General features: G+C 38.3%; 1 protein-coding gene across 6 annotated transcripts in view; it reads right to left on the reverse strand.

Moving 5' to 3' along the window:
* FOCAD (focadhesin) overlaps positions 1-15822 on the reverse strand; it is a 311561-nt gene that overhangs the window by 220779 nt on the left and 74960 nt on the right. For all 6 annotated transcript variants that reach the window (XR_014016190.1, XM_081238309.1, XM_081238312.1 and 3 more), the window contains 2 exons: positions 9984-10188; positions 6578-6784 (listed from right to left, as the gene is read on the reverse strand). Coding sequence is in view for 5 of the 6 variants with exons in the window: in XM_081238309.1 (XP_081094435.1) it covers positions 6578-6784; positions 9984-10188 (412 nt within the window). In the remaining variant the exon portion in view is untranslated. The remainder of the gene's footprint in view (positions 1-6577; positions 6785-9983; positions 10189-15822) is intronic.

Genomic DNA, 15822 nt, shown 5'->3' on the forward strand with positions numbered 1-15822 from the left:
ATCAAGACACCAAAAATAAGGAAAAGTAATGGTAAATGATTAAACTAGATGATGTTAAATTGCTTACAATTCTGAGAGGTTACAAGTTTTTTGTGTGATTGACTGATTTTTAATGAACACCTGAGAATGGTATCATTTAATGAGCTCTTTTTTTTTTTTTTTGCGGTACGCAGGCCTCTCACTATTGTGGCCTCTCCCGTTGCGGAGCACAGGCTCCAGACGCACAGGCCCAGCGGCCATGGCTCACGGGCCCAGCCGCTCCGCGGCATGTGGGATCTTCCCGGACCAGGGCACGAACCCGTGTCCCCTGCATTGGCAGGCGGATTCTCAACCACTGTGCCACCAGGGAAGCCCTCAGTGAGCTCTTTTAATAAAAGCCTGTGTTGGACATCTCATGTGCTACTTCAAATACTACAGCTATTGCTGTAGTAACTCTTGCTTCTGTCCCAGGCCACTGAGAGATCCAGAAGTACAGGGAAGTTAAAGCCCCATAGGCTTGACAAATTGGCAATAGAAGCCCAGGGACAAATGCTTCCCCCTTTATTCTGGACCCTTCTGGCAGGTTCTGAGACATATTCCATAATACTTCTCAGCATATTCTGTGATATCGAGCAACTGATTGCTTATAGCAGTGGCCAACTTGATAATACTTGCATTGTCTCTCTCATATTTCACTCTTCTTGTCTCTCTCCCACCTGCTTCCTGAGATCACACCTGCAAATGAACTCCTGTTGCATAAGCCTTTGCATTTGTGGAAACCCAGGTTCTGCTTTTGCCTTTAGGGAAACTTAGGGTCTTCTTCTGGGGGAACCAAGGCTAACTTAGAGCCTATCTGAAGAAGTAAAGAAATGCCTTTATACTGGACCACAGATGTCACAGGAGTCTTAATGACAGCAAACCCTTGGAGTCCACACTACATCAGAGGTACATCAGAGGTATCTGAAGCAGACACAACAAAGATGGCAGCCCAGCTCACACAATCCCATGTCATGGCTTTTCTACCTACACTGTCCTCTGCTCAGAGTTGACTGATCCAAGCTGGGCCAATCAGATCATTTTTCCTAGGAATCTGACAACGTAAACTGAGATACACAGTGAAGAAAGATGGGTGGGATTGAATCATCTGATAGCAATGTATTAGGGAACAGGGGTCTCCAGCCTTACTAAAGCTGGGATGTATAGCACTCTTCACTTTGAGAGCTACCTAGTCTCCTCACAATCAATATCATTTTCTGTTAAGAGTACATATTTTTCGGGACTTCCCTGGTGGCACAGTGGTTAAGAATCCACCTGCCAGTGCAAGGGACACGGGTTGCATCCCTGGTCCGGGAAGATCCCACATGCCGTGGAGCAACTAAGCCTGTGCACTACAACTACTGAGCCAGCATGCCACGACTACTGAAGCCCGCGTGCCTACAGCCCATGCTCTGCAACAAGAGAAGCCCGCGCACTGCCACGAAGTGTAGCCCCCGCTCACTGCAACTAGAGAAAGCCCACATGCAGCAACAAAGACCTAATGTAGCCAAAAAATAAAAAGTAAGTAAATAAATAAATTTATAGAAAAAAATAGTACATATATTTTGCTTGAAATGGAAAGCACCTTAAGTTATCATTTAAATAAGGCTAAAAATAGTTCAACTAAGACAAAATACACTGAAACTAAAGTAGCCTAAGAAATACATCCATTTTCAGTGTACAATGAAATAAATCCAATATAAAAGTAGAAAAAGAACAAAGAGGAAAAGAAAAGTTAATGTAATATTTGAATTGAATATCTAGCTGATAAACTCAGTGATATAGGAATACAGGTATAGCCTCTAAATAAGATTGATTTATTCTACTTCATTTTGTTTCAAATAAAAGGGTATATAGACCTAAAGGATATATGTTTGCAAATTAATTTTCCTAGGCTTTTTTTTACACCTCAGAAACACTGGGACAGAGTTGGGGGACAGGAAATTTCATAACACAAGTATTTTAACAGTTCTACATATTTTTTACTTACTTCTAAAATTGTTAAAATATTGGGCAGGAGGAAGACACAATGTAAATATGACCTTCTCCCACAGATACCATTTCATTGCTCTAAATAAAAGTATTCTGTAATTCTACATTAAAATCAATAATATTTTTGGGACTTCCCTGGTAGTGCAGTGGTTAAGAATCCGCCTGCCAATGCAGGGGGCATGGGTTCAATCCCTGGTCCAGGAAGATCTCACATGCTGCAGAGGAACTAAGCTCATGCGCCACAACTACTGAGCCTGAGCTCTAGAACCGGCACACCTCAACTATTGAAGTCCACGCGCCTAGAGCCCGTGCTCCTCAGCAAGAGGAGCCACCGCAATGAGAAGGCCTCACACTGCAACGAAGAGCAGCCCCCACTCACCACAACTAGAGAAAGTCTTCACACAGCGACAAAGACCCAACACAGCCAAAAATAAAAATCAATAATATTTTTAAAGTCGGACTCAAGAGCCAACTTAAAAAGATTCCTACTGGCCAAAAACAGGACAATTTGAATTTTAATGCAGACATTATCTGTAAGAAATTGAATTGCATCAAATATGTTTAAATCTATAAGTTCACAATACTTTTAGAAATTAGTAAGTAAAGGGAAAGAGTCAAGCATTTATCCTAACTTTTCTATATAAACTCTACCACTGGATAACCAAATAGTAGATAGAACCAAATACTTCTTTTAATAGAAGTATTCCAGCTAATAAATGAAGAAGAATAGATAGAATTAGACCATCATTTCTTTAACGTCTAATGAATTAATGGAGCTAGGCACTGAGCATCAACAGCGACCAACATCATAAAAAGAAGAGCAACATATATTATGTGCTTCTTGACGAAAGAACACACCATTCCCTGTAGTCTTAGAAATGACAAACAAAACAGAACAAAAACCTGAATCTGATCAAGCCTCTATAGCCAACTACCGATTAACTGGGAAACATGTCCAAGTGAGCCACAAGGTTCAATCAGCAGATTTCAAGATGTACAAAGCTCCACAGCTCACATAAGCCAGGTTTTTCCATAGGTAAACAAACTGCCAGTAAGAAAAGAGGTAGGGAAAGGAATGGAAGGAGACCATATTTAGTGTAAAAGATACCTAAAAGATAGATCACACATGCACACACCCAAACTGTATTATGATATGTACAGATACACACATAGGCGGTAAAACTACAGAGAAACGTAAAGAAGCCACTACTATAGAAGTCAGGATAGTCAGGGGAGAAAGGAGGTTGTGATTAGGACTGGGCTCCTGGAAAACCTCTGGGGTGGCCAGAAAAGTTCTGTTTCTTGCTCTGTTTGATGCTTACAAGGATGTTTGCCTTACATGCAAAAAAAAAAAAAAAAAATTATGAAAATTATTTGAGGGTACTAGTTTAAAATGCAGATGCTTGGGCCCCACACAGCCCTGCCAATTCAATACTTCTAGGGGTAGGCCCTAGGCATTTGCTTTTTTTTTTAAGAATCAATTTTATTTATTTATTTATTTAGGTTTTGTTGGGTCTTCATTGCTGCGCACGGACTTTCTAGTTGCAGCAAGCGGGGCCTACTCTTCTTTGCAGTGAGCAGACTTCTCATTGCAGTAGCTTCTCTCGTTGCGGAGCACGGGCTCTAGGCGCGCGGGCCTCAGTAGTTATGGCGCACGGGCTTAATTACTCCGCGGCATGTGGGATCTTCCCGGACCAGGACTCAAACCAGTGTTCCCTGCATTGGCAGGAGGATTCTAAACCATTGCACCACCAGGGAAGTCCTGCATTTTTAATAAAATCTGCTTAGTGATTTTTATGCACTCTAGTCTGAACAATTTGACTGGAATATAAACGTCACAGATCTTGTCTGTTTCACCTAACTGCTATAGCAAAGTGTTTGCCGTAAAAAACTGTCTACTACTCACATAAATCTACACAAACACAAAGGAACATTATGGGATTTACCTGTTAAGTACATTACATTTATGGTTAAGACAGGCAATTCCAAGTAATTTAACTATATAATATTATCTATATAATATTTTCTATATATTATTTATCTATAAATATTATATATCCATATTTTCTATATATTTTTGTATTATTAGTATAATAATATATTTCAATATATTATCTATTAGAGCTATATCTAATAGGTATAACTATATATAATTGATATAAATAAACATCTGAATAGGAATGACATTATTATTTTATTATATTAATTATATAATTTATAACATATATATTACCATATATTACATGTTACTATATATTACTATTATATCTAATAGATAATATGTATATTATATTTTTAATATTACTATATATATTACTATTATACTAGATAATATATACAATATTAATATAACACAAATATATCATTATATAATATTATATATAAAGTCCCAGCATCCATGAAACCATGCTAGTCACAAAACTGACAAAAGATTACTTGAGCCTTCCTCGGCTCCCACCTCCCACTAAAATCTACACTCACTTTCTCTGTTTCCTCAGTTACCATTCACTCCCTTATTCCAATTTGGTTCCTATCACCATCACTCTGCTGAAACTGTTTCCTTTAATATGAACAATAAATTTCTACTTGCTGGATCCTAAGGGGACTTCCTATCCCATACTTAAATCCTCTCCCCAGGACACTGCTGACCATTCCCCTTTTTGAGAAATTCCTTCCCTTGATTTTCATGTCTGAGACAGATGACATGGGATGGAGTATCTCAAAAGGGGGAATGGTCATCTGTCTCTTTTGCTTGTTATACAATCCTTCTAGCTGTACTTTCTCAGACTTCTCTTTATCAGTACACTCCAAATATTAACAGCCCCTGGAATTCTATCCCAAGCCCTGTCATGAAGTCCACGGTTAAAACTTCCACCCCAAAGTAGAAATCTATTTACAAGTCTATACCTTTAGCCTAGGCTTCTATCCTGAATTCTAAAACCATATATCCATCTATGACCCATGCATACCTCAAACCAAGCATATCTAAAACTAAATTTATCATCTTCCCTTCAGCATCAGCTACCATTTCTCAAGTGAACAGCACCATCCAGTTGCCCAAAATAGAAAGCTGAGACTCTACTGAGGACCTTCTCCTTGACCATGTAATCAACCACAAAGCCCTATTGATTTAATGTCCTATATTTCTCTTTTCCTGTTCTAATTTCCCTAATTAGCCCCTGCCATGGACTGAGATCCCCCCTACCAAAATACATACATTGAAGCCCTAAGTGCCAACTGACTGTATTTGGGGTAAGAAAGTAATTAGTTAAATGAGATCATAAGGGTGGGGCCTTAAAACAAAAGGATTAGTGTTCTTATAAGAAGAAACAATAGAGACCTCATTCTTGCTCTCCCTCCACTTTGTGAGGACACAGTGAGAGAGCAGCCTTCTTCAAGCCAGGAAGAGAGAAAGCCCTTACTAGGAATCAAATTGGCCAGCACCCTCATCTTGGACTTCCTAGTCTTCAGAACTGTGAGAAATAAATTCCTGTTGTTTAAGCCACTCAGTCTGTGATATTTTGTTAAGGCAGCCCTAGCTGTCTAAGACATCCCTCCTCACTTCCTGCCCTATTAGTGTCGCTCTGCTCTAAACCCTCTTCCACTCTCCCACCAGAATGATCTTCCACACACAAAAATATGAGGGCACCTCTTTGCTGAAAGGTCTTCCGTAGCATGCCACTGCCTAGAAGATAAGATGTAAGCTCATTTGTGTGGTATGGAAGACCCTTCATGATATGCCCAGCCTTATCTCTTACACCTTAATCCTCTGGCAACACTCAACACTTTTTTTCTGAACAAGCCATGCCTGCCTGCTCACTCACGTTTCTGTGCCAGGGCACATGCTGTTCCAGCAGCTGGAATGCCTTCCCAGCCTCTGGTTTGTACCAAGCAAACTCCTACTCAGACTTCCTCAAATCTGAACTCATGCCCTACCTCCCTTAAGTTGTGCTCCCACTGTACTTTAAATAGACCCCCATACAAGCAATTTACCTTATTGTACTACTATTATTTATTTGCATGTTTGTAAGCCCCTTGAGGTCACAGAATGGCCTTTTCATCTAAGTACAAGTGGCCCTTGAATAACACATGGGTTTGAACTGCACAGGTCCACTTGTACATGGATTTTTTTCGATAGATATGTACTACAGTACTACACAATCAGCGGTTGGTTGAATCAACGGATGCAGAACTCCAGATAGGGAGAGCCGACTGTAAAGTTACATGTGTATTTTCCACTGCGTGGAGGATTGGCACCCCTAATTCCTAAGTTGTTCAAGGGTCAACTGAATTCTTCTATAGGGTGTGGCATATAAGTGTTCAATACTTGTGTTCTACATGAACAAATGAAAAAAATACCACAGTGGTAAACCCTTAACTGATGCTCCAAAGAGTAATGAGGCATTTTTATAATAAATGATAGTAGTACTATTGATGTATTACTAGTATGATCTAATAGTATTAGATCAAAACACCTTTGATATGCAAGAAAGTTAGAGAGCACACCCACCCTGCTACTAAAAGACCTACTTAAGTGATAACTGACATTAAAACTTCTTACTATCCTTACCTCCTTCAGAAGTTCAACACTGTGCTCTAAAAGGTGAATTAAAGATGAGCATTCTCCAGTTATGTTTAAGCTGACTTCACAGACACACAGCAGCTGAAGGGTCATCTGGATAAGCTGAATTTTCCAGAAAACAGGATGACGCAAAAGGCTTAAATACACTTCTTCGATAAACAGCATCACTTCTGTTGTCTGTATCAAATCTCTCATCTGTTTGAGAAACAAGCTTGTGATATTAAAATAATACACAAACCAAAGGATAATTTTAGCTTATATAAGAAGCTTTACCAATAAAATTTTTTCCTCTAAACCTATAAAGATTTTAAAGGGATGAAGAAATTTATGTAACTCACAGAGAGTTAAACCACACAACTCTGCTTTCTCCTTTTGTCACTAACCAAAACACAATTTGCTACTGTTTTTGTTACTGCTGGCTGGCACAAATTCTTTTCATTTATTTTTCTAACTACTTTGAGTGCAGATGTTTAAAGACAAATTACATGACAGTACCAACATGTTGAAGGAAATTAATTAAAGTTGGTTTTGAGTTCTCCAAATGGACTCTCCTTTCTATAATTTCAACATAGCTACCTGGAAGAAAAGGGTTGGCGTGTTATTCTAATGCACTACTAAGCCCTTCATCTGAACGAAATTTGCTCAGACAACCTTAACTGGGAGCATCATTTCCACACTTGGCAGATGCAGTGAAAGACGACATTCAAATGGTAGTGTCTTCTCAGCTGGCTAATGTATTAGATAGGAAGGACTTGGGTGCTCTTGAAAATCCCAATTCAATTCAAACCCAGCTGTTCTGATCAAAATTCTGGAGTTAGTATTAAGGATATGGTCCTGTTCACAGACACACTGGCATTTCCCAGAGATTACAAACAATGAACCATCTGCTTCAATCAGGAGCCTTGTGTCTGTTAAATTCATCAAGAGGAAAGCCTACAGTTAACCAGCTGTACCTTTCACCAGTCGTTACCACCATAATAACCCAAAATGACTATAAGTTATACACAGAGAGAGAAGTTAATTCTGAACAAACAAGAAGAAAAAAAAACTATTAAAAGATCAAGGGGAGGAGACAGCAGAGAATACTTAAGTTATAAAAAATAAATGTGAACAGTTCAGTAGCTAAATTATTTCATTCTTTTGCAAATATACAATGGCAAAGGCAAAAGGCCACCAAGAAAGGAATTTAAAACAAAGTAAAGCCCCATGTTTATCTGACAATATATTTCCTTGAGTGCATTTTTTTGTACATACTTGAAATTTTCCGTAATAAAAAAAATTTTTGAAAGACAACCTCAGCAACTTAGCATTAAAGGCTTTCTAATCTTTAACATTACCAAAATTCTTAACAAGAATACTTTGTAAGTAATGGTTTCTCTTTATGTAGAAATAGAACATGTGCAATGAATAATATGTGAGATGACAAAAGTCACAATTAAAAAGAACTACTGGGACCAAAGTCAACAGTGAAGTTCAAGGCAGGTTAAGTCCAAAAAAAGACAATTCCATAAATACAAAATGGAAGAACAATTGGAGTGAGAAGAAAAAGAAAAAGGAGTTTCACTGACCATCATCTCATTGACCTATGGGTCAATAGGGTTGACAGTTATTTCTCAGGAAAAAAATTTTTAATTAACATGATGGTACTGAAACGCTCAGTATGGATCAGACCACATCTATACTACTGTATTCAGCTCTAAGAAGAACATTTCATAGTGACACATTCTCAACACCAATAAACTAGAGAATTCCTTGCAAATAACAGTGAAAAGTCAAAACCATTTCATGTGGAGAAGTAAAGAAACTGATGAAAAAAAGAAAGGAGGGAGGGAGGGAGTAAAGGATGAAAGGGAAGAAAAGGAAGGAAGAGAGAAACAACACAAGATAGGATCAGATGGGCTTTTTAAAAAGCTTATCTTGCTTTGTTCAGAGAAGAAGGGGGACTAATGGGTAATCTTAGGAAAATGCAGGTCAATGAGAAGTACTTGCTAAAAAAAAATAATAATAAATGGCTGCCTTGCAAAATAGCATGCTTCCTATCACTAAAATATTTAATTAGTCGTGGGATGGTTGTCTCTCAGAGAGGATAAGAAGTGCCTATAACCCATGGGAAAATGGATGACATTGCCACTAAGACCTCTCCCAACTCTCAAATTCTTCATTCCAATAAAGCTGATTTGTTAAGTTATTAAATGTATTTATGTCACTAGTCCCATTAGTTCCAAATGATGGATCTCTTTTTTCCTCACCTATCTTGACTATATTAACAAGCCACAGATTTCCAGAAATATTGCACAGAGCACACTTAACAGAAGTATTTAGGCTTGTCAATATAGTTTGATGACAATGAAGGCAAACATCTACCAAAGAGCACAGAACAGGGTAATGCAAGCATCGTATGGAAAAACTGTATGCTAGTTCAAGACATCCGCCTATACATTGCTTTATTGCCCACACAAAACAAAAGCTTTGGAAAAGCCACAGGAGAATTCACTTCAATTAACTTTTCTCTGCCTTGGTTATAGGAAAGCCTATTTATGAGCCGTAAAAGAGTCACTCTAGTGACTCCTTGCTAACACAAACTTAAAACAGGTCATCTGTGACCTCAAGTGATCACCTTGAAAAATAATCACAGATTCCCTCCATCAGCTAAGCAGCATGGTGTTCAGATTCTAGACAAACAACAAACCTAGATGGTGGGATGGGATAAATGAATCACTACACTCAAATCACAACAAGCTGGCAACTGGAATTTTTTTTAAATCTGTAGTTATAGAGACATTAGCTCAAATTTACCTCTCCCCTGAATTCCCTAAGCATTTTATCCATACCTCTGTATGGATAAAATACTTCATCCATCTACTTTGAATTATACAAATATATATACTTGTTTTAGCTCTCTTACTAGACTTTGGTCTTCCCAAGAGCAGGATCCATCAGGGTCACCACATATACTGTAAGGGGACTTGTGAAAACTGGAATCTAGCCAGCACTCAGCTGGTCAAGCCCTGCGTCCCTAGGGCTGCATCTGCCCAGAGAGATGCCTTTTTTTCAAACTTACACAAAGAGGACATTTTTTTTCCTTATAACCCTCTCAGTCTCCAGCACAAGGAAAAACTCAATGCAAAATTATTTTCCCTGAGAAGTCTTTCTTATAGATTTCATTCCTACCAATCCTAAAATGGACTATGTTGATTTATATTTCTGTGAATTTAGTTAACATTGTATATATTAAAGTGAAATCTAGATTTGTTTCCTTCATCATCTCCAAAACCCTGCAAGCATTTCTAGAGCTGTTTGCCAGATCACATGGGCTCTATTTTATGTATAAAAATAACAATCACCACTTACTAATGCTGGTGCTATATTAGTGAAGGAGGAGGAAAGGCCTTACCTGCAAACATGGAACCATGTCGCAACACAGTTGTAGCATCTGTTGTTCCAATATTGATGGTTGTTCTTTGTCACAGGGAACCCGGGGGTGAAGTAAGACTTTGAGCAGAGCTAGTCGGAGTTTAGCATATTCTTGTAACTGTGATGGTTCACAATACAGATACCATAGAAACGGTGCCATTATTTGGATACATGAAACTTCTGATCTGCAAGTAAGTCATGGAATGCATAAGCCAGTAACTGAGTTAAACAGAGTACCAAGCAAGTAAGTGTCAAACATCAACTTAGAGTTCATGACATATCATAAACTATGATACCACTGAGTGTATCTCTTTTTCATGACTCTTCTATTCCACCATGACCCACCTAAACCCCTGCCAAACAGTTCTTTGTACACTGGGGAGAATGACTCAACACCTGGAGCCCACAAGCCTGATGCCCAGGACTAAGAGGGCCTCTACTTGCACACTAGAATAGCATCTACATCTCCAGGACCAGTCTTTAGTGAATATCAGAATCATCTGAGAACCTTTTTAGAATTATAGACGTTAGGATGCATTTTTGGAAAAACTCGACAGGTAAGGTCCTATGTAAAACAAAGACATACAGACATCCCAAGAAGATGATGATAACAGTTAACATTTACTTATCAACTTGTTAGCTCTCAGAGTGTGCAAGTTACTGCACTTTATGCCTTTAAACTCAATCAATCCTCACCACAACCCTATGAAATAAAAATATTATTATCCCATTATGCAGATACAGAAACTGAGGCAGAGAGAGGTAAAGTAATTTGTCAAGTCCCTCCTCTTAAGTTCTTCCCACTCAGAGGAGGAAGACTTTACAAATGTTTTGGATCTATTTAGATTACAATACATCCCAATAACTCCAAGTCCAAAGACACTAAAATGCCAGAATGACCTTTCAGTTATAAAAATTTGATCATGTCATTAATCAGCTTGAAAACATTTATGCTTTAGATAAAGTACTTAGCCCAATTCACAAACCCTTCATAATTTGGCCTCTTTCCAGTCTCATTTCTTGCTTTTCTCCACTCTCCACTGAACTACACTAAACTTCTTTCAGATCTCTAATCAAGCCATCTGGGCTTTCTTCTCACCTGCTGTTCCATCTACCTATAATACTCTCCCCTTTCTCCCTAATTTCTATCATCTTTCAGTTCTCCCTTTAAAATGACTTCCTGAGGGCCTTGCCTGATACCTAGCCTTGGTCAGATCCCCATTATGTGCTTGCACAGGATAATGACTTTATTGTCATTATTTATTTAATATCTCCATCCCCTGACAGACTATAAGCCAATGAGGGCATGAACCATGGATTTCTGTTTAATGCTGTATCCCAAATAACTGTACACACTAGGCCCTCAAAGAGATGCTCAATCATTAAATTAATCGATTCATTTACACTAAGTTATAGAGTGGATTTACAATTAGCATGCATCGATTAAATATCACAATTTTAATATTTTTCATATTGATTATACATAAGTTATTACTAGATAAGATACAAAGATGAACCAGGCATTATCTATCCTTAAGAAGCATATAGTCTAACAGGGACAATCAGCTCTGTTTCTGGACTAGAGAATAGAAAGTGAAAACTGCTAAAAGAAAGGTATAGGGCTTCCCTGGTGGTGCAGTGGTTGAGAGTCCGCCTGCCGATGCAGGGGACACGGGTTCATGCCCCGGTCTGGGAGGATCCCACATGCCACAGAGCGGCTGGGCCCGTGAGCCATGGCCACTGAGCCTGCACGTCTGGAGCCTGTGCTCCACAATAGGAGAGGCCACAACAGTGAGAGGCCCACGTATCAGAAAAAAAAAAAAAAAAAAAAGGTATAAAGTGCAATACTTATTGGAGGAAATGGCATTTGAGTTATGCCTGACAACATAATTTTATAATACTATACATCCCACAGCAATGTGATTTCAAAACACCATTAACATTAATAAAAATTAAAAAGTTACCAAATTGATAAGATTTAATCTATTCATTTATTTGCTTGACAAAATTTCTGAGTTACTACAGTATACCATTCACTCTTCTATGTGCTACAAACCAAACAAGAAACAAAAACAGATGAAATCCATGCTCTGATGAAATCCATGCTCAAAATCTGGAGGGATTTTTTTTTTCTCATGAGCACAAACACACAATCCATAAAAAACAAAAAGACTTGTGAGTTCACAATTATGAAACATATGGCTTCATCACACCACTCGCTTTAGGAAACTAAAAAAAGTTTCATAGGGCTTCCCTGGTGGCGCAGTGGTTGAGAGTCCGCCTGCCGATGCAGGGGACGTGGGTTCGTGCCCCGGTCCGGGAGGATCCCACATGCCGCGGAGCGGCTGGGCCCGTGAGCCATGGCCGCTGAGCCTGCGCGTCCGGAGCCTGTGCTCCGCAGCGGGAGAGGCCACAGCAGTGAGAGGCCCACGTACTGCAAAAAAAAAAAAAGTTTCATAGATTAAGCAAGTAGACAATGTATGTATGGGTTAGAATATGGAGCAGAAAAGAGATTTAAGAAACATTGTTCCTCCATCTCTCGCTAATAATGTACTCCCCAAAGAATAAATACTAGCCAGGTGTCAAAAACATCCATGAATAGCTTATCAGTTTTCTCCTACTTTGAAATGCTGAAGGTGAATTGCAAGGTTCATACCAAGAAATATATTTCCAAGATGCTGTTAATATTTGACATCAGGAGCATAATGTTGAGCTTTCCTAGGACAATATACTTTTTAAAAATCTCTGTGGCTTAATCTGTCCTGATTTTAGATTTTGCATTTCCTATGTGGTACCTGATGATCTACTATCACTGCAGTGGGGCATGCAATTAACAGGGCTTAAGGAGAAAAGGGAAATAATAAAACAGATAACCTGAAATCCCAAAGTGATTAAGGATGTTTAAAAATGCAACCAATTGTGCATGTATCTACACACAAGGCTTTCATATATGTTCACCAAGGATGGAGAAGCAGTGGGAAAAGACTTGTAATGAAAATCAAAACACTGAGCCTTTGGGCCCAACTCTGCCACTAGCCATGTGACCTTGAGCAAGTCATTTAATGTTGCTCTCCTTAGTTCCCTCATCTGAAAAACTATGTGTTAGACTAGATAATCTTGAAGTATCCAGCCCTAAAGACCTTGACATCATTGTCAATTTACCCAATTCTCAGTTCTATAATGGTGAAGTCTTAACACCACAGGCCTTCTACAAATCAGGGCAGAATTTAACTGGAGAATCATGCTCCCAAAAATGTAGCACGAAGATACACTGCTATTTCAGGACATCAGTTGATACATTCTATTAAAAATGAACCCATACATTTAGGCTAGCACCTTTCTACTCTACCACCTCCAGCGAGGTTTCTTCCCACATTTGTAATACAGCTATATTCTTTGTGTGACTTGGTAGCTCATTCCTTTTTTCATTCCTGGGATCTTTCATTCCATTTCTGGGATACACACACACACACACACACACATATATTCGCATACATTAAAGTTCACTTTTTGTGCTGTAAAATTCTATGGGTATTGATAAATGCATAGTGTCATGTATCCACCATTACAATGTCATATGAAATACTTTTACTGCCTTAAAAATCCTCTATACTTCACCTTTTTAACCCTCCCTCCCTCCCCCCAACAAACCCCTCAGAAGTACTAATCTGTTTGCCACTCTATAGTTTTACATTTTCCAGAATGTTATATAAATGGAATTATACAGCATGTAGACTTTTCAAAAAAAAACAAAAGTGAACCCAGCTACTCTAATCAACAATTCCTAACACAGAAAGAACTAGAATACAAGCTATTGTCACAACATTTTGCCTCCTTCCTATAGTTGTGAATCACTATTCATATTCTTATTAAATTACCAAACTTCCTTCATTACCTTCTAAATGACAATGTAAAAACTACTAAGTTAACTTACTCTAAAATTAAATCTCAAGAAACTAACAGTCTGCTGAAAATGCAAGCAGAGTGATCAATTTCATCCTGCAAAGAACAGTCTCATAGTGCAAAAGTAGAAATGAGACAACTGTAATTATTCCTTGCAAATAAATATAATTTAAAACTTCTAAAAAGCTCTAGATAGTATACTCTAACACCCCAGAATTCAAATGAAAGGAATAAGTCAATGAAAGCTTATCCATAAATAAACCAAACTCAATTAATAATCTCTTCTCCTTATGACTATCTGGACATATATCATTAGAAGAACTACTTTCAAATTCCAATATAATACTCCTTTGAAATGAAACAACCAAAAAGTAAGTTAATTACTTGCTGACTAACTAAAGCATTGGAAAAGAGAGATATTTGTAAGGATTACCCTAAAAACAAGCTAATAACAAATATGGCACATCAGCAGCAACATCTTTTATAAAGTATCCCAATCTATTTAACAAGAGAAACTTCATTAAACAAATGTTTATAAATTTGTTATTTTTGCTTTCTGACATGGATGAACAAAGACTTTTTTAGTAAATATCAATATCTTACCTTTGAAAATGCAGTCCTAGGTGAGGGAAGAGAGGATGATAATAATGTTTATTTTAAGGTATTCATTCAATTGTTACATGGACTTTTATCACTGGCAGATGATTACAAGGTTCCCTATATCTCTTTAAAACTTCCTGTAGCAGTATATCCTGCCTGGAAATTCCATCTAAAATTGAAGTTATAGACTCAGAAACAATGTTCTAATACATTGTACGTATAGGACACTCTAAGACCTTCAAGAGCAAGAACACATGAACGTGGCTAGTGTGGTAAATGTAACTCAGGCATTGGATTACATGGGACAATGGTACCATCCCAGCATGACCTTGTGTGACATACTAAGTATGCAGTGATATTATATTTTAGGAGGCACTCTACAACCCACTGCCTGGGCCCCACCAATCTGTGGGCCTCATGTGTATACATATATAAATTCAACATTTGTAAAGCACCCAAAAATGTGCCAGGCATTATTAATATGAAGAATATTGAGACACAGTCCCTGCCCTCAAGAAAGTAAGAAAGTTTCACAGTTAATGGAGGAGAATAATTATAAGACCATACAGTAAGTATAATGATGTTAGAAATCACAACTGAAGTTACTAAGGGAGCATGTAAAAGAGACACCTAATTCAGCCTGTGGTAAGTAAACACTTCCTAGGAGAGACAATACCTAAACAGAGATTTTTTTGATTTTTTTTTAGTTTTTTAGCCACACCACACAGCATGTGGGATCTTAATTCCCTGACCAGGAATCAAACCCGTGCCCCTTGCAGTGGAAGTGCGGAGTCTTAACCTCAGGACCACCAGGCAAGTCCCTAAACAGAGATTTAAAATAGAGAAATTAATCAAGAAAGGGCTAGGGTATTAGTCAGAAAAGGGCTGGGATGAGATTCAAGAGAGTAAGATAGATACTAATAAGCAAAAGCACAGAGGCGAGGAAACAGCACTGTTTCCTGTGTGGAACCAAAGCAAGTCGGCGTATTGCTGAAATACATAATTCATAAATTATGAGATAAAGATAGGAGAAAATAAAATTGGTGAAACAGATCATACACAGAGCCTAGCATGACATAATAGATTTCATCCTGTAGCCCAGGGATTTTCCAACTATTTCAGAGACCAAACTATTGTTTTCCAATAGAAAGCTTCCATAAGATATCAACACGTAAAAAAATAGTGTATAAGAAAAAGAGCTGAAGGGGTGCGAGGGTGTTTCCATGCTTAGCCTATACATTGCAAGTGCAGTTTGAAAATCACAGCTGCAGCGACTTAAGAAAGGGAGTGGGCTTCCCTGGTGGCGCAGTGGTTGA

Source organism: Mesoplodon bidens (genome assembly GCF_964165515.1).
Source record: "Mesoplodon bidens genome assembly, chromosome: 6".
NCBI lineage: Eukaryota > Metazoa > Chordata > Mammalia > Artiodactyla > Ziphiidae > Mesoplodon > Mesoplodon bidens.